The sequence below is a fragment of the Saccopteryx bilineata genome, chromosome 3 (assembly GCF_036850765.1).
Source record: "Saccopteryx bilineata isolate mSacBil1 chromosome 3, mSacBil1_pri_phased_curated, whole genome shotgun sequence".
In the NCBI taxonomy this organism is placed as follows: Eukaryota; Metazoa; Chordata; class Mammalia; order Chiroptera; family Emballonuridae; genus Saccopteryx; species Saccopteryx bilineata.
The window spans coordinates 165,363,357-165,388,190 of NC_089492.1; the positions used below are offsets into that span (position 1 = coordinate 165,363,357).

General features: G+C 41.0%; 1 protein-coding gene across 1 annotated transcript in view; it reads left to right on the forward strand.

Moving 5' to 3' along the window:
- VTCN1 (V-set domain containing T cell activation inhibitor 1) overlaps positions 1 to 24,834 on the forward strand; it is a 124,456-nt gene that overhangs the window by 87,934 nt on the left and 11,688 nt on the right. Inside the window, exons 2-3 of the mRNA XM_066264899.1 lie at positions 7,631 to 7,695; positions 14,674 to 15,021. Of these exons, the coding sequence (XP_066120996.1) occupies positions 7,631 to 7,695; positions 14,674 to 15,021 (413 nt within the window). The remainder of the gene's footprint in view (positions 1 to 7,630; positions 7,696 to 14,673; positions 15,022 to 24,834) is intronic.

Below are 24,834 nucleotides of genomic sequence, written 5' to 3' on the forward strand. Positions count from 1 at the left end.
GGTGGTCAGACAGACTCCCACATGCGCCCGACAGGGATCCACCCAGCATGCCCACCAGGGGGTGATGCTCGGCCCCTCTGGGGTGTTGCTCCGCTGTAATCGGAGCCATTCTAGTGCCTGAGGCAGAGGCCACAGAGCCATCCTCAGCACCCGGGCTAATTATGCTCCAATGAAGCCTCGGCTGCGGGAGGGGAAGAGAGAGACAGAGAGGAAGGAGAGGGGGAGAGGTGGAGAAGCAGATGGGTGCTTCTCCTGTGTGCCCTGGCCGGGAATCAAACCCAGGACTTCCACACGCTGGGCCAATGCTCTACCACTGAGCCAACTGGCCAGAGCTTACCTTTTTTTTGTTTTATCTCTCTTGTGGACCTCAGCTACAATGAAAGTTTGTCTTTAAAAGATAGGTATCTCTATCCTAGTTTATTTCTTAGTAATTCAGTAAGACAGTCTGTGTGCTGCAATAGGTTTCTATAGCTCACACATGGTTGTGAAATAGGGAAATGATGATGGTCAAATCATGGAAACTGTGTTGACTCACATGCATTTTTCCCAAGGCAAGGGGAGCTGAAATTGCAAAGAATGACAGCTGCAGTGGGAAGGACTTAGTGTGGCTTTCAGTTCTTTTTTTCTTTAAATTTTATTTATTTATTTAACTTACTGCTTTTAGAGTGAGAGGAAGGGGGGAAGGGAAAAACAGAGAGAGAGAAATTGATCCATTGTTCCATCATTCATGCATTCACTGGTTGATTGTTGTATGTGCCCTGACCAGGGATCAAACATGCAACCTTGGTGAATCGGGATAAGTCTCTGACCAACTGAGCTACCCATTGGGGCCTCTTTAAGTTTTAAGTGAACACCTGCATTTGGAGCACTCTACCCAGAGAAGCACACCCTGGCCTTGAACATCCCAGGTCATACTTCCCTCTGACCCACCTTCACAGCATCCTAGGTCCAGAGTTTCTGCTCAATTGTTTCTGCGCATTTTTAGTATCCCATGAAGCAGTTTCTGGCCCTCCTGATTGGCCTGTTTGACTGTCCCAAGTTATCTCCCAAGATACCAATTGTTGTTGCTGTGAGACCCCTTACAGTCACATAGATTTTCAGTGGTCTGCCCTTAACCTTATTTTTTCCCATAAGCCCTATTACTACTTTCACTGGGCAGTTTTATAGAATGTGAGGTTTTTCAGGACCACAGTGTATCATTTTTTACCAGAAATGCCTAATTTCTTCCAAGCGCTACAGAATTATTCAATACATTGAAGAATTCCTTTCTTTTTACTCTTAATTGTGTTGAGTGCAGAAAACCCCCACCATACATATCATCTTAACTTTATACCAAACAAAGGATAGAAGAAACTTGCCTCCAGTCTTTCTAGGGAACATGGGGGGTAGTGTAAACAATCCAGCACCACAGCTTAACAGCCTTTTGCAACCTAATCAGGCAAGTGAGGTGGGGGGTTGGGCAGACTGTCAGCTTACAGCCAATTCCCCACACCTCTGTCCCCCCAAAATCTAAACTCCAAAAACCATGTTGGTTTTTTGGTCCCCAACAGGCACATATTTCTCTGGAACACCATAGGGTGCACCTGGAAATCTTCTAGGGCCACTTTGAGAACCACTGTCCTAGAGAAACAGCTCAACTTCCAGAACCTTGAAAAGTAGAGCAGGAACTATCAGAGCAACCAAATTAAATAATTCTTGTCTGCTGCTTATTAATTTTTATAAAAGATGAATAAATCATTTCACATAAGGTATTCTTACAGCAGCTGGAACAAAGACATGCAAATGAAGTAAGTGAGGCCGTCCGTGGGTCATTGGTTACTTGGCAGAGTCCCATGCCACAAGGCTAGCCCCTCCCTAGGAGGGTCTGAGTTCTGAAGGCCCCTGAAAGCACCTGTCCCAGCTCAGGCACTACTCTGGGATGCTTGTGTCATGACCCCGTCCAGTGCCGGGGAAATAGCCACTTTTCTCTGTTTCTGCTTTTGAGAGAGAGTGTAGCAGCATGACTTACCTATATTCCTGAATAAAGCCTTTCTCTTTACTTTCTTTGAAACTTGTTCATGGAAATGCACTTTAAGACTCCTTATTTCTTTCACAGTTAAATACTTGCTACCAACCTGGGATTCCTGTGAGAATGCATTCCTTTCTTTACTGAAGCCCTGACCACATTCTATCTTGTGCTATTACAATGGCATGTGTGTGCATGTGCATGTCTGTCCGTGTATGCTCTACATGCATGTGTGTGTTTCACCTCAGTTACACTCCAAGTAGTTGAGGGCAGGCACCTCATTCACTTCCTCTCTGTATCTCCTCCATATTGCCCAGCACAATGTCGTTCACATAGTAAAGACTTCCTCCAAAAGAATCTCTGTATCTGGGCCTTTCACTGAGGAGCAACAACTGTGCACTGTGAATTCCAATGCAGTGGTTAGCAGACACAGTTTGGCGTTAAAATTTCCTGAGGCATAGCTATTGGAAATTATGCTGGGGGAGTGAAAAACAAAAAACAATGTAAGAATACCTTATGTGAAATGATTTATTCATCTTTTATAAAAATTAATAAGCAGCAGACAAGAATTATTTAATTTGGTTGCTCTGATAGTTCCTGCTCTACTTTTCAAGGTTCTGGAAGTTGAGCTGTTTCTCTAGGACAGTGGTTCTCAAAGTGGCCCTAGAAGATTTCCAGGTGCACCCTATGGTGTTCCAGAGAAATATGTGCCTGTTGGGGACCAAAAAACCAACATGGTTTTTGGAGTTTAGATTTTGGGGGGACAGAGGTGTGGGGAATTGGCTGTAAGCTGACAGTCTGCCCAACCCCCCACCTCACTTGCCTGATTAGGTTGCAAAAGGCTGTTAAGCTGTGGTGCTGGATTGTTTACACTACCCCCCATGTTCCCTAGAAAGACTGGAGGCAAGTTTCTTCTATCCTTTGTTTGGTATAAAGTTAAGATGATATGTATGGTGGGGGTTTTCTGCACTCAACACAATTAAGAGTAAAAAGAAAGGAATTCTTCAATGTATTGACGAGGAAATGAGAGTTTTCCTTTCAAATATATGCCCAAACATTGAAGAAATCGCTAGGACATGTCAGGCTCATGTTTCTCATAAACACAAGAATGAAAAAACTTAACACATTGGTGCTGGGACCTGCCAAATTTACTAAATCTTACTAAGAATGTATCTATAGATATAAAAAGATAATTTTTTGTCATTTTTTAATTTTTTAACCCCTTTTTTACAAATTTTAAAAGCATAACTTAAAAAACGTAACATAAAAATGTTTTTTAATGTCAGAATAAATTTAATTTTGTCATATTTATTTCATTTAATTACCATAAAAACACACTTGGACTTTATATTCTTTAATATTTGACTTAATTATTATAACATATTTCTCAGAAATTTGTATATAGTGCACCTACGATTATTTGTAGGATTTTTTTTTTTTTTTTTTTTTTACAGAGGCAGAGATAGACAAGGACAGACAGACAGGAACGGAGAGAGATGAGAAGCATCAATCATCAGTTTCTCGTTGCGACTTCTTAGTTGTACATTGATTGCTTTCTCACATGTGCCTTGACCGCGGGCCTTCAGCAGACCGAGTGACCCCTTGCTGGAGCCAGCGACCTTGTGTCTCAGCTGGTGAGCTCTTTGCTCAAGCCAGATGAGCCCGCACTCAAGCTGGCGACCTCGGGGTCTCGAACCTGGGTCCTTCCGCATCCCAGTCCGACGCTTTATCCACTGCGCCACCACCTGGTCAGGCTATTTGTAGGATTTTAAATGTGCCCAACTTCAAAAAGTTTGAGAACCACTGCCCTAGGGAATACCAGCCCAGCACACATCTCAAGGTGATTCCTGCTTAGGCAGGGAACTTGCCACAGATGCAGGATGCTGCTTCCCCAGCAGGGGGAGCATGTGGGCCCGGAGGTGAGGGAAACAGGCCAGCGGCTTTGACTGAAACACCCAATCTGCACTGTCCAGTTCCTACTGGTGAGCGCTCTGGTATCTGTTCTTTGCTGTCCAGCCCCTAGTGAGAGAGGGTAGGAGACAGCGTATCTGTGGTGTTGGGTGGTCTATGATGATTCAATGTGGCTGGAGTCCAGGATCCCAGGGGCAGTGTGGAGTGAACAGGCCAAGAAATCCTTTCCAAGGCCCAGCGGCTGTATCACAGACTGGATTCTTACAAGGAAACAGAAAGGCACTGGAAGCCTTCGGACTATTCTGAAGACCTCTATGATCAGTTTTGTCATCTATCTTGCTAGTAGCTCAGTAGCTGAAAATGGGGTAGTCCGCCCAACAACAGCCATCAGCACAAACAAGGAAACATACACCCTAAGTTAGAAACATGTGTGGCCTTGGCCAGGTGGCTCAATGGCGCCCAGGTTGTGGGTTCAATTCTTGGTCAGGGAACCTACAAGAAGCAATCAATGGATACACAATTAAAAACAGAACAACTTAGTGGAACACCGAGTTGATACCTCTCCTTCTCTTTCTTCTTCTCTCTCTTACTCTCTCTCAAACCAATGGAAAACTTTAAAAAAAAAGAGAGAGAGAGAGAAAGAAAAAAGAAAGAAAGAGGAAGATGTGCTTGTTATATATCCAAAGCAGAAAAACAAGAATGAGAATAGCTAATACTTATTGAAGTTTCCTATGTGTCAGGCACTAATGTAAGTGATTTTTAAAAATGTGTTAACTCATTTTTCACAAGATAAGAAGTTGAGGTTGCACAATTAGTAAGTGGCGGAGCTGGGATTTGAACCTGTGCAGGCTAGGTCCAAAAGCCATGCTGGTGACCCCAGCATTATACTGCCTCAGTGACCACTCCATTTCCCACTTTCAACTAGGTTGTCTCCCCTAAGCCACTGTTATACAGGGATTCTGAAGTCACCACTGATTCTGGCGGTGTGAACGGTGGGTCAGAGAGGACCATACTGGAAGCAGGAATAACTGATAAGTGTGTTGTATGATGCTGGTGATGCACAGTAACGACCAGGAGCAGTGGAGGGGAAGAGGTGATAACAGGACTTGATAATTCAAAGTGAAAATGAACACTGAACTCTCAGCACTGAGGCTGGTACCTGCTATTTGATGTATCAAAATACTATATTATTATTATTATTATTATTGGCCAGGTTATTCTCCAGGTCATTAGCTTTTAATAATAGGTTTATAGCAGATGGCTGCAACTAAGCTTTTTAATGACAAAAAATAATATATGCACAGCCCTTTATGGATTATACAACATTCATTGTCAACTCATTCATTTGACCTTAAAACAACTCTTTTGTGTTAGTCTGCTGGGGCGTCTGTAACAAGGTACCACAGCTGATGGCTTACCAACAGACACGTTGTCTCACAGTTCTGGAGACTGGCGGTCCAGCTGTCAGCAGAATTGGTCCTTTTCGAAGGCCATGAGGGAGACTCTGTTCTGCACCTGTCCCCTCACTTCTGGTTGCTGGCTGGCAGTCTTTGATGTTCCTTGACTTACCATCTCTGCTGCCTTCTCACATGGCATTTCCCTGTGTCTGCGCTGCCTGTGTCCAGATTTCCCTTATCAAAAAGGACACTAGTGGAGTATGGATGATGTCATACTGGAGTAGAGTGGGCCCCATTTTGGACTAGGGGCCCACTCTACTCCAGTATGACATCATCTTAACTGATTATATCTGCAACAAACCTATTTCCAAATAAAGTCATTTCTGACTTGGGGTTAGGACTTCAAAATATGAATTTTGGGGGACACACTTCAACCCATCATACCTTTATAGCAGATAAAACAGAAATTACTCTTCTGCCTACTTACTTTAAAGATAAAGAAACTGAGTCTCAGAGAGTTGAAGTCATTTCCCCAAGGTAAGTGAGGCCCTGTGTCACAACGGCAAGTCTGCAGCCTGCCTCAGCGGCCGAGAGCTGAACAGTGTCTCTTGCTCTCAGTTTCCTTGCTATCTCACTCACTTGGACCAGTAAGAGCCAGCAAGGCGTGTAAATAGTGAAGTGGTCAAATGTGGTCTGCTCTTGGAATCAATTGCAGGTGCCCTATTATTTTTTTTAAGAGAGGTTTTAAATGTATTGATTGATTTTTAGAGAGAGAAACACCAGTTTGCTGTTCCATTCATCAATGCATACACTGGTTGATTCTGTCATGTGCCCTGATGGGGTACCAAACCCATAATCCTGGGGCACCGGGTTCATGCTCTAGTCAACGGAGCCACCTGGCCAGGCCCAGAGGCCCTATTATTAAAAGCTTCATTCTGTTATTTCAATTGCTGCCCCTATGGCTATACCTCATCAGGGCCTGGCTTCCAGGGAAACTGTAACTCAAACTGTTCCTTGTAAGTCTGTCATCTCTCTCTGGGCCCTTCCCTGAGCCACTGGGGCCTGCGTACAGTAAACCTATTCAGGTCAGAAAGTAAAATGGGCCGTGCTTTCCTCTCTATATAGCATCATTCTTCGTCTCCCTGTGTCTTTCTTTTGTCCTGACTGTTGAGTAACACCAGTGTGGGTGTAGGCAGTGTGTGAACTGCCAGCAATGAGAGAGTGCAGCCGAGGATACTGGCCTGATGACTTTTGCACCAGGGCCAGCAGCAATGGGCAAGCTTCCCAGGAATTGCCCTACAACATACCAGCTCTGACCTGCGCCTTCTGTTCTGCCTTAATCATTCTTTAGCTGGTGTCCCCTGGACAGAGAGGGGAGACACACCCTGTTTGTTAGTCCTCACCCTTGGGAGGCAGCGTAGAAAGTAGTCAAGTGCAGATTCCAGAGACAGATTCTAATCCCAGCTATGCCACTTACCAACTGTGTGACTTTAGGGAAGATGCTTCACCTCTCTGTCATTTCTCATCTGGAAAATGGAGATGATAACTTTGTTTGCCTCATAAGGTTACTACATGGATAAATGCCACCATCCACAGATGATGCCTAGGACATGTCTGCCACATGATTCTAGCACTTGGTAAATGTAAGCAATACTGCTTTATGTACTTCCCAAATGTCACATGTTATTCTGTTCATTGAAAATTGTCAGAACACATATTAAGAAGTTAACTGTGGTTATGTCTGGATGATAAAATATTTGCTTATTGGTATTTTCTAAACACTTGGTAATAAATACATATTACTTTTTTAACAAGGGAAAATAAGGCCCTGTTGAAGACCTGTGGGGTGCAATGGCTAAGGATGAGTGGGTCCAATATGAACCATTGTCCTTAGTGGAGTTTAAAGTCTAAGGGAAGAGAGAAACAGCTAGATTAATGATATGAAGGAGGAGCAGTAATGCTCAGGGCGAGCTGAGGACAGAGCCAGTGCCGTTTAAGTGGCACCTGGCATTACAGAGCTATCAGTTTTGCCCAACCATCTTTGTGTATGGCCTTCCATGGTCTGGAAACAGAAAAGTAAGATGATATATACATCAAATAAAAGGGCCACTCTAATCTATGTCACTGTCCCAGGGGGATGGAGGTAGAAGTCTTGGGATTACTTTCTAAGGTGCCTAGTTCACAGAAACGGCTTATGTTGAAGAGAAAGCTGAGACATTTTACATAGCACCTCTTACAGAGGACAGCTGTGAGCCCAGGCTGCAAATCCACATGTCACATGGGATGAGGTAATTTCCTGTTTCCTGTCTCTTCACAGCATTGTCAGCATCATCATTATTTTGGCTGGAGCAATTGCACTTATTATCGGTTTTGGTATTTCAGGTATGTGATTTCTTGCATTACCACTATCTGTCTTCCCCTCACCACTAAGCCTCCAGTCACTCAGTGTGGAAGAAGGGAGAGAGCACAGACTATGGGCCCAGAAAGCCTCAGAGTAGAGCACTGCTCCTCCTGCTATTGACCGTATTCTCTTCGCATTAGTCTCTTAACTCTGGGCCTCAGCTCCCTCATTTATGGAGTAGAGAAAAGAATGTCCATCACCAGGTGTTTGAGAGAATCAAATGGAATGTCTATCAGAGTGTTCTCTCTATCAGGCAGTGCTGAAGATGCTCTGGGATCACAGGTTAAGTGCTGGAGCTGAGTCGTTCACTCCATCCCTGGCTCACCTGGAGAGATGATTCCTTTGCAATGAGGCTTCAGCCGAGTGTTACAGACTATCAAGTCTTAGTACACAGGGTCTTGGGTAAAGAGCATGCTGGCCGTGGCTGCTGTTCCACATAGGTGACAGGGCACTGCGGCATGGATGGTGAGTCTCTGAAGGCAGCTAATTGATGTTAGCTGCAGGGAACAGTCTTCTCTTCCCTCTTCGGGCTCGAAGCATCTGTTATGGATGCCACATTAATTAAGACATTGAGTCGAGCCAGCAGCTGTCTTCTCGGAGGCAAGTTTTTTGCTCCATTTCCCTTAAGCTGTCTGACTCAAGCCAACACACCTATTTTAACAGTCTGTGGCCAAAGCTGTCACCTCATAACTTCAGTTTTATAGTTTCAGCTGCCTTCTCTGTCACTCCCCTCCAGGGAGGAAGTGCTGCTATCCCGGCTGACCCTTCAAGAAGGAGGTGGATGCACGGAAGGGCCCTGACCCTAGTTAGTCCCTGTGCTCCCACTCACTCACTGAATGCCTATGAGCAGCTCTGTGTCATGGAAACATTTAGGAATCAGACAAAGATGTATCTCATCTCTGCTCTGACACTAACTCTATGTATTTATTGGGATATAACCTAAATTTCCAGAAACTGTTTCCTCACCAGTAAACAGTCGGAGTGGTGTGGGAATTCAACAACAAAGTGTTTGTAAAGTGCCTGACATCTGTGTGTGTAATAAATGGCTGCCATTTTTACTAATATTGATACTATCAGTGCAATTAATAATGTGCTATTATGAATGCATTCATAGAGTGCCTCCGCAAACTTGCACAATTCTGTGGCCACACTAGCACAGGCCTGCTCTGAAGTTAGGGAGGCCAAGGCAGGAAGCCATCGGATATAGCCTCCTGAGAAATTCTCCATCTTTGGACACTGGATAAAAGTTACCATCTACTCAGCAAGCCAATCAGGCATGTGCTTATAGCATCAAAACAGGAGCACTGGACAAATTGGGGGGGAAAATGATAGTTTTAAAAAATTGTAGTCATCTGAGAAAATAAACACCTATTGGCCTTTCTTACACTTGTTTTATAGTTTTTAATTGTTTTTATTTTATTTATTTTTATTTTTTTGTATTTTTCCGAAGTGAGAAGCAGGGAGGCAGAGATACAGACTCCTGCATGTGCCTAACCAGGATCCACCCGGCATGCCCACTAGGGGGCAATGCTTTGTCCATCTGGGGCGTTGCTCTGCTGCAACCAGAGCCATTCTAGTGCCTGAGGCAGAGGCCGTGGAGCCATCTCCAGTGCCCGGGCCAACTTTGCTCTAGTGGAACCTTGGCTACGGGAGCGAAAGAGAGAGACACAGAGGAAGGAGAGGGGGAGGGGTAGAGAAGCAGATGGGCGCTTCTCCTATGTGCCCTGGCCAGGAATTGAACCCAGAACATCCACATGCTGAGCCAATGCTCTACCACTGAGCCAATTGGCAAGGGATAATTGTTTTTATTTTTATGTGAGGTGGGGATACTGTTTTAGTGGGTAGGCTCTCTACATAACTCAGTCTGACCCTGGATAAATCAGCATAACATGCTAGAAAGAGCACAGGCTTGGTGCCAGGCTTAGTAAATTATTTCTTTCCTCTGGTGCTCTAATCTGCAATCTTTCCAAACAGTCTAGTTAATAATGATTATGGATACCATTGACTGAAGTTTAATATGTGGCAAGTCAGGTACTATATGAAGCTCTTTACCTGCGTTGTATCGTTTAAACCATCCAGGGACCCTCTGAGGGAACGACTATTATTAAACATCCACATTTTATAAATGAAAAGCTATGGAGTAAAGAAGTGAGAAACCTGCCCAGGGCCACAGATCCAGAAAGGGGCAGAGCTAGGACTTGGACGCAGGCAGCTGTGTTCTCAAAACTCCCGTTCCCTGGCTCTGCTGCCACCTCCCTGCCTTGTTCCGTAATCTAGCGTGGCCCAGCATCCTTGCCAATTTCTTCTCACAGAAGCAACTGCTGCCACCAATCCTGCTTTCTTCTCTGGCACGAGCAGCACTCACAAGTGCTACCCCAGTCTCCACTGGTGCAGGCTCAAGCCTCTGTGTTTCCACCTTTAAGCCATGTGCTATGGTGACCACTTGGACAGCTCGGCTCCCGCAAATACTGAGTGACCACCTGATGAAGGCATTTCGCTTGCTCTCTGTGCTACTGCAATCTACAGAGCTTGTCTTACTGAGTCATTTCAAAGGAAAGGTCATTTTCCGGGTTCTATCTAGTGGTGGTGGGCATCCCAGAATGAGTTTCTGTAAAGAATCCTTGCCCTGTGTTACCTGTAACCACACTTTCAGAGAGATGTATGCTCCTATGTCAGAGGGCAACTGAATAGCGCCTCCCCTAAGTGAGTTGTGTGAGCACAGACCGTCCGGCTTCACCCCCCCACCCCCACCCCAGCTCCTCTTCCCTGCAGACCAAGGATGTGGGAGGAACGACTCTCACCAGCTGGAGAATTCATGTTCAGTAAGTGACTGCATTTTCCAACTTTAAAGGGGTTTGATGGGATCTGAGAGGCCAATAAAATTCTTACAATCTGTGCCTGTTGAAATGAACAATTCTATATTAATAGACAGCTGCTTTTAATTCATCTCCAAGAGCCCTTTGGCTCACCAGTCGCCTAGGAGCCCCTGGTTGTAGAGAGGCCTGAAGTGTCCTATCAGACCAGTCTGTTTGCTAGACCATAGCTCCTTGAGCCAATCTTTGTCTGCAAGTTTGTATACAGATTTCTTTATATGAGAAGCAATGTTTATATGCTGTTGATTGTGCGTTAAATTTTATTTTACCACGTTTAATCATCATTTATTCACCTAACAAGTAAGTATTTATTAATTGCTTTCTGGGTACAAAGCAATGTTTGGTCCTCGTGGTTTTTCTAAGATCTCACTGCCCTTTATTCCTCCTCTTGATTTGATATGGGGAGGGTGGGATTTACAACATTACACCCACTCCATCTGCCACTTCTTGAATGGAGCCTCAAATGGCCTGAGCCAGCAGCGTGTCCCTGGGGCACTCCACAGCTGCCTAGTTTTACTCAGTGAGTTCTCTGAGAGCTATTTCAACAAATCCTCTACCTGTGGGCTCATGGCCAACACATTACAGTTAATTTGGTAGCACAATTACCCAACTAAGATATGTCATTATCATCTCATTCTCTCCACAAACTGTGCTAATTATGTGTTTTTTCTGAAAAGTAATTTTTCAAATAAACTTTAATGGCACTTTATAAATGTACCCCTGCTCTAATATAGTTACATTTGCTTCCTAATTTTTTTTGAGAATCTCTGTGTATCTTCATTGCCACCTTTTTTTTTTTGTATTTTTCTGAAGCTGGAAATGGGGAGAGACAGACAGACTCCCGCATGCGCCCGACCGGGATCCACCCGGCACGCCCACCAGGGGCGACGCTCTGCCCACCAGGGGGCGATGCTCTGCCCATCCTGGGCATCGCCATGTTGCGACCAGAGCCACTCTAGCACCTGGGGCAGAGGCCAAGGAGCCATCCCCAGCGCCCGGGCCATCTTTGCTCCAATGGAGCCTTGGCTGCGGGAGGGGAAGAGAGAGACAGAGAGGAAGGAGAGGGAGGGGGTGGGGAAGCAAATGGACGCTTCTCCTATGTGCCCTGGCCGGGAATCGAACCCAGGTCCCCCGCACGCCAGGCTGACGCTCTACCACTGAGCCAACTGGCCAGGGCCTGCCACCTTTTTTACTGACTCACATTTCCCCCAAATTTAGATGTGGTAATCCTGCCAAATGTTCCTCACGCCTATAACCATTTTGGGATAGAACCATTAAACAGTCCCTTGCTTTCTACTGACTTCCATTCATTCATTTATTCGTTTATTTCATTCACTCCACAAATACTACTTCTCTCTATAAAAAACATAGCACTAGGCACTTGTCTTGATTTGCTCAAGCTGCCATAACAAAATACCATGGACCTGGTGGGTTACACAACAGAAATTTATTTTCTCACAGTTCTAGAAGCCGGGAAGTCCCATCTCTAGACTTCCCTCAAAGGGAGGGTGATCTGCTTTACCCCGTGTTCTTATTCAAATATTAACCTCATCCAGAAACATCTTCACAGAGATGCTCAAAATAGTTGACAAAATGTCTGAGCATCCTGTGGCCCAGTAAAGTTGACAGATAAAAATAATCATCACAGCATTATAGGAATTACAAATATCATTGAAACAGCTTCTGCCCTTGAAGAACTTACAAAAAATGTGCCACTGATAGACTGGAGACAAGGTAGAGGGAGGCACCTGCTGTGACAAAGGCAAAGGAAAATGTCTGGGAGAGCAAAGGGAGAATCTGTTCATTTGGTCTCAGTAGACCAAGAGGAGGTTTCTTGAGAGGGCTGCCATCTGAGCAGCCATGAATATTAGCAGAATCTGGATAACTGGTGATAAAGGAGGGGCTAGAAATTGTAGGTGCAAGATGAACAGGGGTGTGAAACTATAATTGTATAACCAGTACTAGCCTGGTATGTCTTAGATCAGTCTGCCAAGTTAAAAATAACTGAAAACAAATTAAATCTTTAAACGCAGTGTTCAAGAAAATGCCAAGTTTGAGTGCAGGGTGTGTTGCATTTGTATTACACAGCAAAACTTCACTCTATCCTCTTTCATAATTCCTCTCCCGAATCTCCCCACGAATGGCCATGCATGGCAGCAGCTCCAGCCTCTCTTCCCACACTCTAAAGCCTCCGAATGTCCTCCCAACCCAGCCTATGCACATGTGTTTCCTCTGGATTTTTTACTTATAATTTTTCTTCCATCAGTAGCTCTCTGTTCTAATAAAAATCCATTTAGCTTAGCTTCTCCAGGTCTGTCCCTTATCCATTACCTTCAACTACTTTATAAAGGCCTAAGACCCAATTTGGTAATTCCAACCTCTAACGGGCTAGAAGAGGCAAGAGAGAATATCCTTATGGAAAATACTAGCATGGAAAATATCCTTGAAAAAATACTAAGTATGCTTTACTCATGTATTTTTCCACTGAAAATAGAAAAATCAATAAATCACTTAATATGAATAGACAATATAGACTATGAAAGAATGTAGTGGGAAATGAGGTTGGAAAGGTCAAAATAAGAGCTAATACCAATGGGCATTTCCTACATACCATGTAGTATTTAGATCTGAAGGCCATGCTGCATAGTCTTACCCTTACTCCACAATGCTTGGGAGCCACAGAAGATTAGTGATTAGAAAACTAACATGTTCAGATTGTTCTTTAAGCTCTACTTATAAGATGAACACATGTAAAATATATTGGATGGAGGAAGAGAGGAAGGAGTACCAATAACCCTTTGAGTAGTGAGTTTTTCTTTTCCATGCTCACTGACCACCAGGAGTGAGCTTTTTTTCAAAAAATAAAATTAGTTCCAGTTACTCTGGATGGTCAAGAGGCACGGGACGAACATGAACATTCGTACTACTCAAAGGGATAAGGAAGCTGAGAAGTGCTTAACCCCCAGTTTTTCACTGTAAGGAAGAGAGGTCAGTGAAGACCATTTTAATATAAGGTGTTTGTTTAAAGGATCCTGAGATTGGGATGGAAACCAGACCTGAAGACCCCCAAGATCTAAGATAGCTCTGGGGATGGGCAAGCTCTTCAGCTTTCTTTCATGGTCATCCCTATACTTTTTTGTGTCTGGCCCACTCTCCTCTCGGGCTCAAAGACTTATCCTCTCCTTGGCTTCACATCCAAACCTCAGAAGGAGCCTCTACAAAGTCTCAGTTCATGACATCAGTCCTGTAGGCACCCCAGGCAGCAGCACTCAGTGCAGAAAGAACAGCTGTCAGTCCTGCCTAGACTGGTGGGCTAGGCTGGGCATGTGGGGAAGAGGCAGTAGACACCGCTGGCACATGAACAATATTCTACTGATGGTATGTTTGGAGAGGAGGGCTGTCTTCTATCTTAGGCCAAAAAATACTTTGATTAAAAGCCATTCTTTGTTATGCCATAGCTAGCACTATGACCTTTACCAAATTACTGTTCTTCTCTATGCCCTAGTTTCTCCATCATTCAAATGGAGAGGAGATAAAAGTAACAGCACTTTGGAATGTAACATTCTTCAGAATTACTAGTCATGTTTAGTTAACACGAGGTTTCACTTCTGTACCACTTTGGGTTAACTAAGGATAACAATACCTTATATGTGTAATCACGGTTTGCAAATCAAGTTTATAATCATTTGATTTGATCCTCATAGAAACCCTTTAAGGTAGGTAAGACAGATATCATTAACTAAATTTTTAAGAGATTTAGAGAAGTTACATGACTTATTCAAGGTCACACAGACACTAAGGAACTTGAATTTTCATCTTCAAATCACAAGTTAAATATTTTTTCCTCTTATTGTCTCTCACGGATTTGGTTGCTTGGTCTCAAGAAGCTACTGTGGATGGCAGATCCACTGTAGCTATCTTGTCTTCCTGTTCTTTCTAGTCCTCTTGTGTCTTCTTTTTTATACCTCTCCTGTTCTTCTATATTTCTAATTTATTACAGTGTCTGTTTGGCTTTTATTAATGAAGGGTTTGGTTGGAGAAGTTCCAAGCTCCCCTTGGCACTGACCCTTGCTTCCTGAACTGCAGGGACACACTCCATCACAGTCACTACTCTCACCTCAGCTGGGAACATCGGGGAGGATGGCATCCTGAGCTGCACTTTTGAGCCTGACATCAAACTTTCTGATGTCGTGATACAGTGGCTAAAAGAAGGCGTCATTGGCTTGGTCCACAAGTTCAAAGAAGGCAGAGACGAACTGTCAGACCAGAATGAAATGTTCCGAGGCCGGACAGCAGTGTTTGCTGAGCAAGTGAGAGTTGGCAATGCTTCTCTGAGGCTAAAAAATGTGCAACTCATAGACGCTGGCACCTATAAATGTCACATTGTCACTTCTAAAGGCACGGGGAATGCGAACCTTGAGTATAAAACTGGAGGTAAGTTATTTTTAGACATAGGGAAAGAAAGTACCAAAAGATAGTTGAGGCTAAAGAGCATGGTTAACTGATAAAATATCATGCTATTATGCTCATGAGTGACTAATATCAGGTAAGACCCGCAAAGTCTGTTAGTAGCCATCCTTGCTATCCAAGATCCACAGCAACTCCTAAAGTAGCCCACTTAATATTAGGTCTTAAAATCTTTTTTTCTGGATTCTAGTTTCTTCTGAATTTTCACATATATTCCCTGAAATATTTTGCCAAAATATATACAGATTCTCTTAGTTTAGCCTCTAGTATTACAAGGAAAAGAAGCCTCTAATCTGGCCTGAGACATTTCTATACTAAGTAGGCCCTACCCAAGTCTGGACTCAGTACCTCCAGGGATACATGACAATGGAACTCATTATAGGAGAAGTTCAAAGGTAATTAAACAAAACAATATCATTCTATAAACTAATTAATCCTCCCCCCAATGAAATCCACCCTCCCTTCCCAACTTATTTCAATGTATGTTTTCTGAATTTAAGAACAAGGGACTTAGATAGATACTATAAGGAGTAAAATGATAATTAAGAAAACAAAGATGGTCCCTGGCCAGTGACTCAGTGGATAGAGTGTCAGCTTGGCATATGTACTTCCCAGGTTTGATTCCCGGTCAGGGCACACAGAAGAAGCAATAACCTGCTTCTCTCCCCCTCCCTCTCCCTCTCCATATTCTTTCCCACTTCTTCTCCCACAGCAAGTGGCTCAATTAGTTCCTGTGTGGCCCTAGGTGCTGAGGACAGCTCAATTTTTCTGAGTACATCAGCCTCACGTGCTAAATATTAGCTCGGTACTCAAACATTGGCCCCAGATGGGATTGCTGGGTGAATCCCAGTTGCGGCGCATGTGGGAGTCTGCCTCACTATCTCCCTTATTCTAACCTTAAAAATAAAAGAAAAAGAATAAAAGAATGATTGTCCCTCCTCTTGAAGAACTCATAGTGTAGAGCTTATAGAGCTGAGGGTTGGGGCAGAAATGAGAAAAATACATAAATATTTATAATATTTGGTTGAGTGTATCAAATTCTTTAAGAGAAGTATAGATGGAGTGATTTGAGTATTCTGAAGAAGGGAGAGATCAGATCCAATGCGTAGGAATGGAAGGGATAGGAAAGTCCCTCTTGAAGGATAGGTAGAAAGTATCCTGAGGTCTCCTAGCCTACGCAAGTCCGCACAGGCCTTTCTTGGATGCCTCATAACATGTGTATATAATGGTTGGAAACATAGGTCTAGAGCCAGAGCTGGGCAAACACAGTGGCCTGAGCAAGTGAGTCCCTGAGACTCACTTTCCTCATCATAGATTGGGGATTAATATGGTCATATCAAAGGGACACTGGAGCCGATTGAAAGGTCTTCCAGTGAAACAACCTGAACAACAAAATAAACAATATAGTATTAAATTATAATTCTAAGTATAAAATATAAGTGAACCAATACTTATATAAATATAAGACAGATGAAACAAATTTTTGCAGATAAATTCCAAGTAACGTACTTAGATCTCTCCCCTTCCAGAAGGTAGAGCTTAGTACTTTCCTCTCCCCCACCCAACCTCACCACACTTGGGGTGGTGAAGTCCAGCTTTCAAATAACCTGGCAAACACTGCCTCAGCAAGGTGATCAAAGCTGAAGTCATCAATAGGCATGTGGATAGCATGTACTTTCTGATGTGATATGATGACAAATGCAATTGACCTCCTATTGTGTTGCTCTCCAAAACCCATAACTTCAGACTAATCATGAGAGAAACATCAGACAAATTACAATAGAGGGACAGCCTACAAAATACCTGAACAGTACTCCTCAAAACTGTCAAGATCATGAAAAATATGGAAAGACCGAGAAATTGTCACAGGCCAGAGGAACCTAAAAAGATGTGACAGATAAATGCAATGTGGTGCCCTGAATGGGATCCTGGGACAGAAAAGGGACATTAATGGAAAAAATGGTAAAATAAAAATTAAGTTTGGAGTTTAGTTAATAGTGGACCAGTAATGGTTTCTCAGTTTTGACAAATGCAGCACGGTCATTAAAGATGCTAACATTAGGGAAAACTAGGTGAGAAGTCACAAGAGCTCCCTATATCTTGGTAATTTTTCTACAAAGCTAAAATAATTCCAAAATTAAAACCTTATTTTTTTATGGGGACAATAACACTGGGGAACAATTTTTTTTTCATTTTCTGTTGCATGAAATTTTAGAACTGTTTCTATATACTTCTGCATCACTGATTCCAAATCTGAAATCCGTTTTTGGGTGCATGCTCTAGTTTTTATGCAATTTTAATTTCTTTTTGTTACAGTAAATGGCATGCATTGACTCTTGGATTGAACATAACCACAAGGCAATTAATGTTTTACAATTCTGTAATGTTTAATAATTGTAGTTGTTTTTAAATGTAAAAAATTATTATCTGATAAAAACACCCTCTTATTTTGTTTTAAGACTGAATCATGGCTTCTTTGAGTAGGCGTAATGTAAGAATAGTCCTGACACCTTCTGTTATATATGTGGCTGTTACACGCTTCAATGTCAAAGGCGCAATATTTCATCATTTGTGATATGTGCATATATTGCCTATTTTCAAGTTCCCCTTGGCGATCAAGACAAGAATTGGGCTCCTCATATTGTGTGTCATAATTGTGAGGAAATGCTTTGTGACTGGACAAAAGGAAAAAGCAAAGGAATGCCTTTTGGTATTCCCATTGTTTGGCGTGTACCTAAGGACCACAGCAGTGACTGTTATTTCTGTTTGATCCATACAAAGGGCATCGGCAAGAAAAAACGGCATATGATCACATATCCTAATATTCCTTCAGCAATATGACCTATCCCACTCTGAGACACTCCTGGTTCCAGTTTTCAATGGTTTTATTTCTTCTAAGGACGAAGAAAGTGAACGTGGTGATCACGTGTATTTTGATAAGATGCATGAGGAAATGGTTATAGAATCTGAAGGGTCTTCTTCTGATGCCAAGTAGTCATTAACCCCTCAGCAGTTTAGCCAACCTGAATTGAATGACTTAGTAAGAATGACATAAAAATTGTCCTCGATTTTCTGAAGTATGAGGAGCAAAACTGGATCATTTGTGTGGATCTTTTTTTTTTTTTTAATTTTACTTTTTTAATGGGCGACATCAATAAATCAGGATACATATATTTAAAGATAACAAGTCCAGGTTATCTTGTCGTTCAATTATGTTGCATACCCATCACCCAAAGTCAGATTGTCCTCTGTCACCTTCTATCTAGTATTCTTTGTGCCCCTCCCCCTCCCCCTTTCCCTCTCCCTTTCCCCCCTCCCCCCATAACCACCACACTCTTATCAAAGTCTCTTAGTTTTACTTTTATGTCCCAACTACATATGGAATAATGCAGTTCCTGGATTTTTCTGATTTACTTATTTCACTTCGTATAATGTTATCAAGATCCCACCATTTTGCTGTAAATGATCCGATGTCATCATTTCTTATGGCTGAGTAGTATCCCACAGTGTATATGTGCCACATCTTCTTTATCCAGTCATCTATTGACAGGCTTTTTGGTTGTTTCCATGTCCTGGCCACTTTGAACAATGCTGCAATGAACATGGTTGCTGCATGTATCTTTACGTATCAATTTTTCTGAGTTTTGGGAGTATATACCCAGTAGAGGGATTGCTGGGTCATAAGGTAGTTCTATTTTCAGTTTTTTGAGGAACCACCATACTTTCTTCCATAATGGTTGTACTACTTTACATTCCCACCAACAGTGTATGAGGGTTCTTTTTTCTCCACAGTCTCTCCAACATTTGCTATTACCTGTCTTGTTAATAATAGCTAATCTAACAGGTGTGAAGTGGTATCTCATTGCAGTTTTGATTTGCATTTCTCTAATAACTGAAGAAGATGAGCATCTTTTCATATATCTGTTGGCCATTTGTATTTCTTCCTGGGAGAAGTGTCTGTTCATGTCCTCTTCCCATTTTTTTATTGGATTGTTTGTTTGTTTGTTGTTGAGTTTTATGAGTTCTTTGTATATTTTGGATATTAGGCCCTTATCTGAGCAGTTGTTTGAAAATATCATTTCCCATTTAGTTGGCTGTCTGCTTATTTTGTTATCAGTTTCTCTTGCTGAGCAAAAACTTCTTAGTCTGATGTAGTCCCATTCATTAATTTTTGCCTTCACTTCTCTTGCCATTGGAGTCAAATTCATAAAATGCTCTTTAAAACCCAGGTCCATGAGTTTAGTACCTATGTCTTCTTCTATGTACTTAATTGTTTCAGGTCTTATATTTAGATCTTTGATCCATTTTGAGTTAATTTTAGTACAGGGGGACAAACTGTAGTCCAGTTTCATTCTTTTGCATGTGGCTTTCCAGTTTTCCCAGCACCATTTATTTAAGAGGCTTTCTTTTCTCCATTGTGTGTTGTTGGCCCCTTTATCAAAAATTATTTGACTATATATATGTGGTTTTATTTCTGGACTATCTATTCTGTTCCATTGGTCTGAGTGTTTATTTTTCTGCCAATATCATGCTGTTTTGATTGTCGTGGCCCTATAATATAGTTTGAAGTCAGGTATGTAATACCCCCAGCTTCATTCTTTTTCTTTAGGATTGCTTTGGCTATTTGGGGGTTTTTATAGTTCCATATAAATCTGATGACTTTTTGCTCTATTTCTTTAAAAAATGTCATTGGAATTTTGATGGGAATTGCATTAAATTTGTATATTGCTTTGGGTAATATGGCCATCTTGATTATATTTATTCTTCCTAACCAAGAACAAGGTATATTCTTCCATCTCATTATATCTTTTTCGATTTCCCTTAACAATGGTTTATAGTTTTCATTGTATAAGTCCTTTACATTCTTTGTTATGTTTATTCCTAGGTATTTTATTTTTTTTGTTGCAATCGTGAAGGGGATTATTCTTTTGAGTTCGTTCTCAAATGTTTCATTGTTGGCATATAGAAAGGCTATTGACTTCTGTATGTTAATTTTGTATCCTGCGACCTTACTGTATTGGCTTTTTGTTTCTAGTAGTCTTTTTGTGGATTCTTTGGGATTTTCGATGTATAGGATTATATCATCAGCAAAAAGGGATACCTTTACTTTTTCTTTTCCGATATGGATGCCTTTTATTTCTTTGTCTTGTCTGATTGCTCTGGCTAGAACCTCTAGTACCACATTAAGTAAGAGTGGAGAGAGTGGACAACCCTGTCTTCTTCCTGATTTAAGGGGGAAAGCCTTCAGTTTAGTGCCATTTAATATGATGTTAGCTGATGGTTTATCATATATGGCCTTTATCATGTTGAGATATTTTCCTACTATACCCATTTTGTTGAGAATCTTAAACGTAAAATTGTGTTGTATTTTATCAAATGCCTTTTCTGCATCTATTGATAAGATCATGTGGTTTTTGTTCTTTGTTTTGTTGATATGGTGTATTACGTTAACCGTTTTACGTATGTTGAACCATCCTTGAGATTCTGTGATGAATCCCACTTGATCATGATGTATTATTTTTTTAATATGTTGTTGTTGTATTTGATTTGCTAGTATTTTGTTTAGTATTTTAGCATCTGTATTCATTAGAGATATTGGTCTGTAGTTTTCTTTTTTTGTGCTGTCCTTGCCTGGTTTTGGTATGAGGGTTATGTTGGCCTAATAAAATGTGTTTGGAAGTATTGCTTCTTCTTCAATTTTTTGGAAGACTTTGAGTAGAATAGGAACCAAGTCTTCTTTGAATGTTTGATAAAATTCGCTGGTATAGCCGTCAGGGCCTGGACTTTTATTTTTGGGGAGATTTTTAATGGTTTTTTCTATTTCTTCTCTACTAATAGGTCTGTTTAGGCTTTCTGCTTTTTCTTGACTCAGTCTAGGAAGGTTGTATTGTTCTAGGAATTTATCCATTTCTTCTAGGTTGTTGAATTTAGTGGCATAAAGTTTTTCATAGTATTCTACAATAATTCGGTGTCCGTGGTGATTTCTCCTCTTTCATTTTGAATTTTGTTTATATGAGTTCTTTCTCTTTTTTCCTTGGTAAGTCTTGCCAAGGGTTTGTCAATTTTGTTGATCTTTTCAAAGAACCAGCTCCTTGTTCTATTAATTTTTTCTATAGTTTTTCTGTTCTCTATTTCGTTTATTTCTGCTCTGATTTTTATTATCTCCTTTCTTCGGCTGGTTTTGGGTTGTCTTTGTTCTTCTTTTTCTAGTTCCTTAAGGTGTGAAGTTAAGTGGTTCACTTGGGCTCTCTCTTGTTTGTTCATATAGGCCTGAAGTGATATGAACTTCCCTCTTATCACTGCTTTTGTTGCATCCCATAGATTCTGATATGTCGTATTGTCATTTTCATTAGTCTGTATATATCTTTTGATCTCTGCACTTATTTCTTCTTTGACCCATTCATTTTTTAAAAGTATGTTGTTTAGTTTCCACATATTTGTGGGATTTTTTTCCTCTTTTTTGCAGTTGAATTCTAGTTTCAAGGCTTTATGATCAGAAAATATGCTTGGTACAACTTTGATTTTTCTGAATTTGCTGATGTTGTTTTTGTGACCCAACATATGGTCAATTCTTGAGAATGATTCATGTACACTGGAGAAAAATGTATACTCAGTCACTTTGGGATGAAATGTCCTGTAGATATCTATCATATCCAGCTGCTCTAGTGTTTTGTTTAAGGCCACTATATCTTTGTTGATTCTCTGTTTGGATGACCAATCTAGAGCCATCAGCGGCGTATTGAGGTCTACAAATATGATTGTATTTTTGTCAGTTTTTGTTTTAAGGTCAATAAGTAGCTGTCTTATATATTTTGGTGCTCCTTGGTTTGGTGCATATATATTATGAATTGTTATGTCTTCTTGATTCAGTGTCCCCTTAGCCATTATGAAATGGCCATTTTTGTCTCTGAGTACTTTTGCTATCTTGTAGTCAGCATTATCAGATATGAGTATTGCTACGCCTGCTTTTTTTTTGGATGTTTTTTGCTTGGAGTATTGTTTTCCAGCCTTTCACTTTGAATTTGTTTTTATCCTTGTTACTTAGATGAGTTTCCTGTAGGCAGCATACAGTTGGATTTTCTTTTTTAATCCATTCTGCTACTCTGTGCCTTTTTTTTTTTTTTTTTTTTTTTTTACAGAGACAGAGAGTGAGTCAGAGAGAGGGATAGACAGGGACAGACAGACAGGAATGGAGAGAGATGAGAAGAATCAATCATTGGTTTTTCATTACGCATTGCAACACCTGAGTTGTTCACTGATTGCTTTCTCATATGTGCCTTGACCACGGGCCTTCAACAGACTGAGTAACCCCTTGCTGGAGCCAGCGACCTTGGGTTCAAGTTGGGGAGCTTTTGCTCAAACCAGATGAGCTCGTGCTCAAGCCGGCGACCTCGGGGTCTCGAACCTGGGTCCTCCGCATCCCAGTCCAACGCTCTATCCACTGTGCCACCGCCTGGTCAGACACTCTATGCCTTTTTATTGGTGAGTTTAATCCACTTACATTTAGTGTAATTATTGACACTTGTGAGTTCCCTATTGCCATTTTATAGATTGCTTTCTGTTAGTTTTGTGTCTTGTTTGATCCTTCTCTTTCGTTTTTCTATCTTTTGTTTTTATTTGGTTGTATTCCATACATCTTTTCTCTGTTGCTATCTTTTTTATCTCATGTGCTTCTGTGGTGGTTTTTTCAATGGTGGTTACCTTTAAGCAATGAAAAGGGTTCCTACCCTGTTCATTGTAGCGCACTATTTTGTGAGTACTTTTGCACTCCATTGTCCTTTGCTACTGTTAATCTCCATCCTCTCCCCTCCCCCTTTCTTTTTGTTGTTGTCACAATTTAAATTTGGTTTTATTGTGTTCTTCTTGGAGCTTTTACTTGTGGCTTTGTTTTTTTTTTTGTTTTGTTTTGTTTTTTTGTTCTTTGTATCTGATTGGAGAACCCCCTTTAGTAATTCCTGGAGTGGGGATTTTCTGATGATAAATTCCCTCATCTTTTCTGTATCTGTGAATGTTTTTATTTCTCCTTCATATTTGAAGGATAGCTTTGATGGGTATAGTATTCATGGCTGAAAGCTCCTCTCTTTCAGGACTTTAAATATTGGGGTCTACTCTCTTCTAGCTTGTAGAGTTTCTGCTGAGAAATCTGATGATAATATAATGGGCCTTCCTTTATATGTTGTATTCTTGTTTTCCCTGGCTGCCTTGAGAATTTTTTCTTTGCGTTGGTTTGTGCCAATTTCATTATGATGTGCCTTGGAGTAGGTTTGTTGGGGTTAAGAAAACTCGGAGTTCTGTTTGCTTCTTGAATTTGAGGCTTTAGTTCTTTCCACAGGCTTGGGAAGTTCTCGTCTATTATTTGTTTGAGTATGTTCTCCATTCCATTTTCTCTCTCTTCTCCCTCTGATATACCTATTATTCTTATGTTATTCTTTTTGATGGAGTCAGATAATTCTTGTAGGGCTATCTCATTTTTTTTTAATTTTTGATTCTCTTTCTTCTTCTCTCTGTTGTGCCTCAAGTTCCTTGTCTTCTATTTCACTAATCCTCTCTTCTATCTGGCCTGTTCTATTAGCTAAGCTTGTTACCTCGTTTTTCAGCTCGTGAATTGAGTTTTTCATCTCTGTTTGATTTGTTTTTATAGTTTCAATTTCCTTGGAAATATATTCTTTGTGTTCATTGAGTTGTTTTTTGAGCTCCCTAAATTGCCTTTCTGTGTTTTCCTGTATATCTCGGAGGATTTTTAGGATTTCTATCTTAAATTCTCTGTCATTTAGCTCCAAGGTTTCCAATATATTAAATTTTTTCTCCATAGATTTTTCCTCATCTAGGTGTGTTACCTCTCTTTCTTTTGTATCCATGATATTCGATTTTCTCTTCCTTAATGGCATCTGAGGGTGGTTTTGTTGATAGTATTAATGAGATTTAATAAAGAATAAAAAGTTAAAAAATAAAAAAATCGAAAAGAGTTGTTTTTTTAATTAATAATGAAATAAAGAAAAATAAAATAAAATAAAAATTTTAAAAAAAGGGAAATTATTCCCCCCCCCCACCTTTTTTCCTCTCCTCTCCTCTCCTCTCTTTCTTGAGAAAATCTTGTGGTGAACCGGTGAATTATACTGTACTAAATAGAACAAACAATGCCTGTAATGGAGGGCCTGAATTGGGGAGAAGTAATAAAGGGGCAAAAAGAAAAAAAAAAGGAAAAAAAGGGGGTATGGACCCACAAAAAGCAAATAAGGAAAATATTTGGGTCAAGAGTAAAATGATTTGCTTTTAGGTGTTGGTTGACTAAGAGTTATGATGAGAGGAATAAGAGGGAAACAGGAAAATGGGGGGACAAATTAAAAAATTACTATCGTATTTAGTGGAACAAGAACTAGATAAAATGGAGAGCCAGGGATGGGAGCACTGCTAAAGAGTTAAAAAGGTGAAGTAAAAAAAACCCAAAATGCCACAAACATAAGTTTGAGTCCAAGATAAGATAATTTGTTTGTTATTGAGGTTTGAATGAGAGGAGATGTAAAGGAGAAAGGAAGAAACTAATATAGAGGGAGAAAAGAAAGAGAGAGAGAGAAAAAGAGCGAACCACTAAAAGAAGAAAAAAAAGAGGAGAGAGAGAGAGAGTTAAGGGTTTTGGAGTGCAACCCTCATAGAGAGAAAGAAAGAGGAAAGAAAAGATAATGGGAGATATAACACTTATGGGTAGTGTAGTTCAAGGAGAGGAAAGAGTAAGACTGGCAGAGAGTTAAATGACCAAATTGGAGGAGGAAAAAAATATAT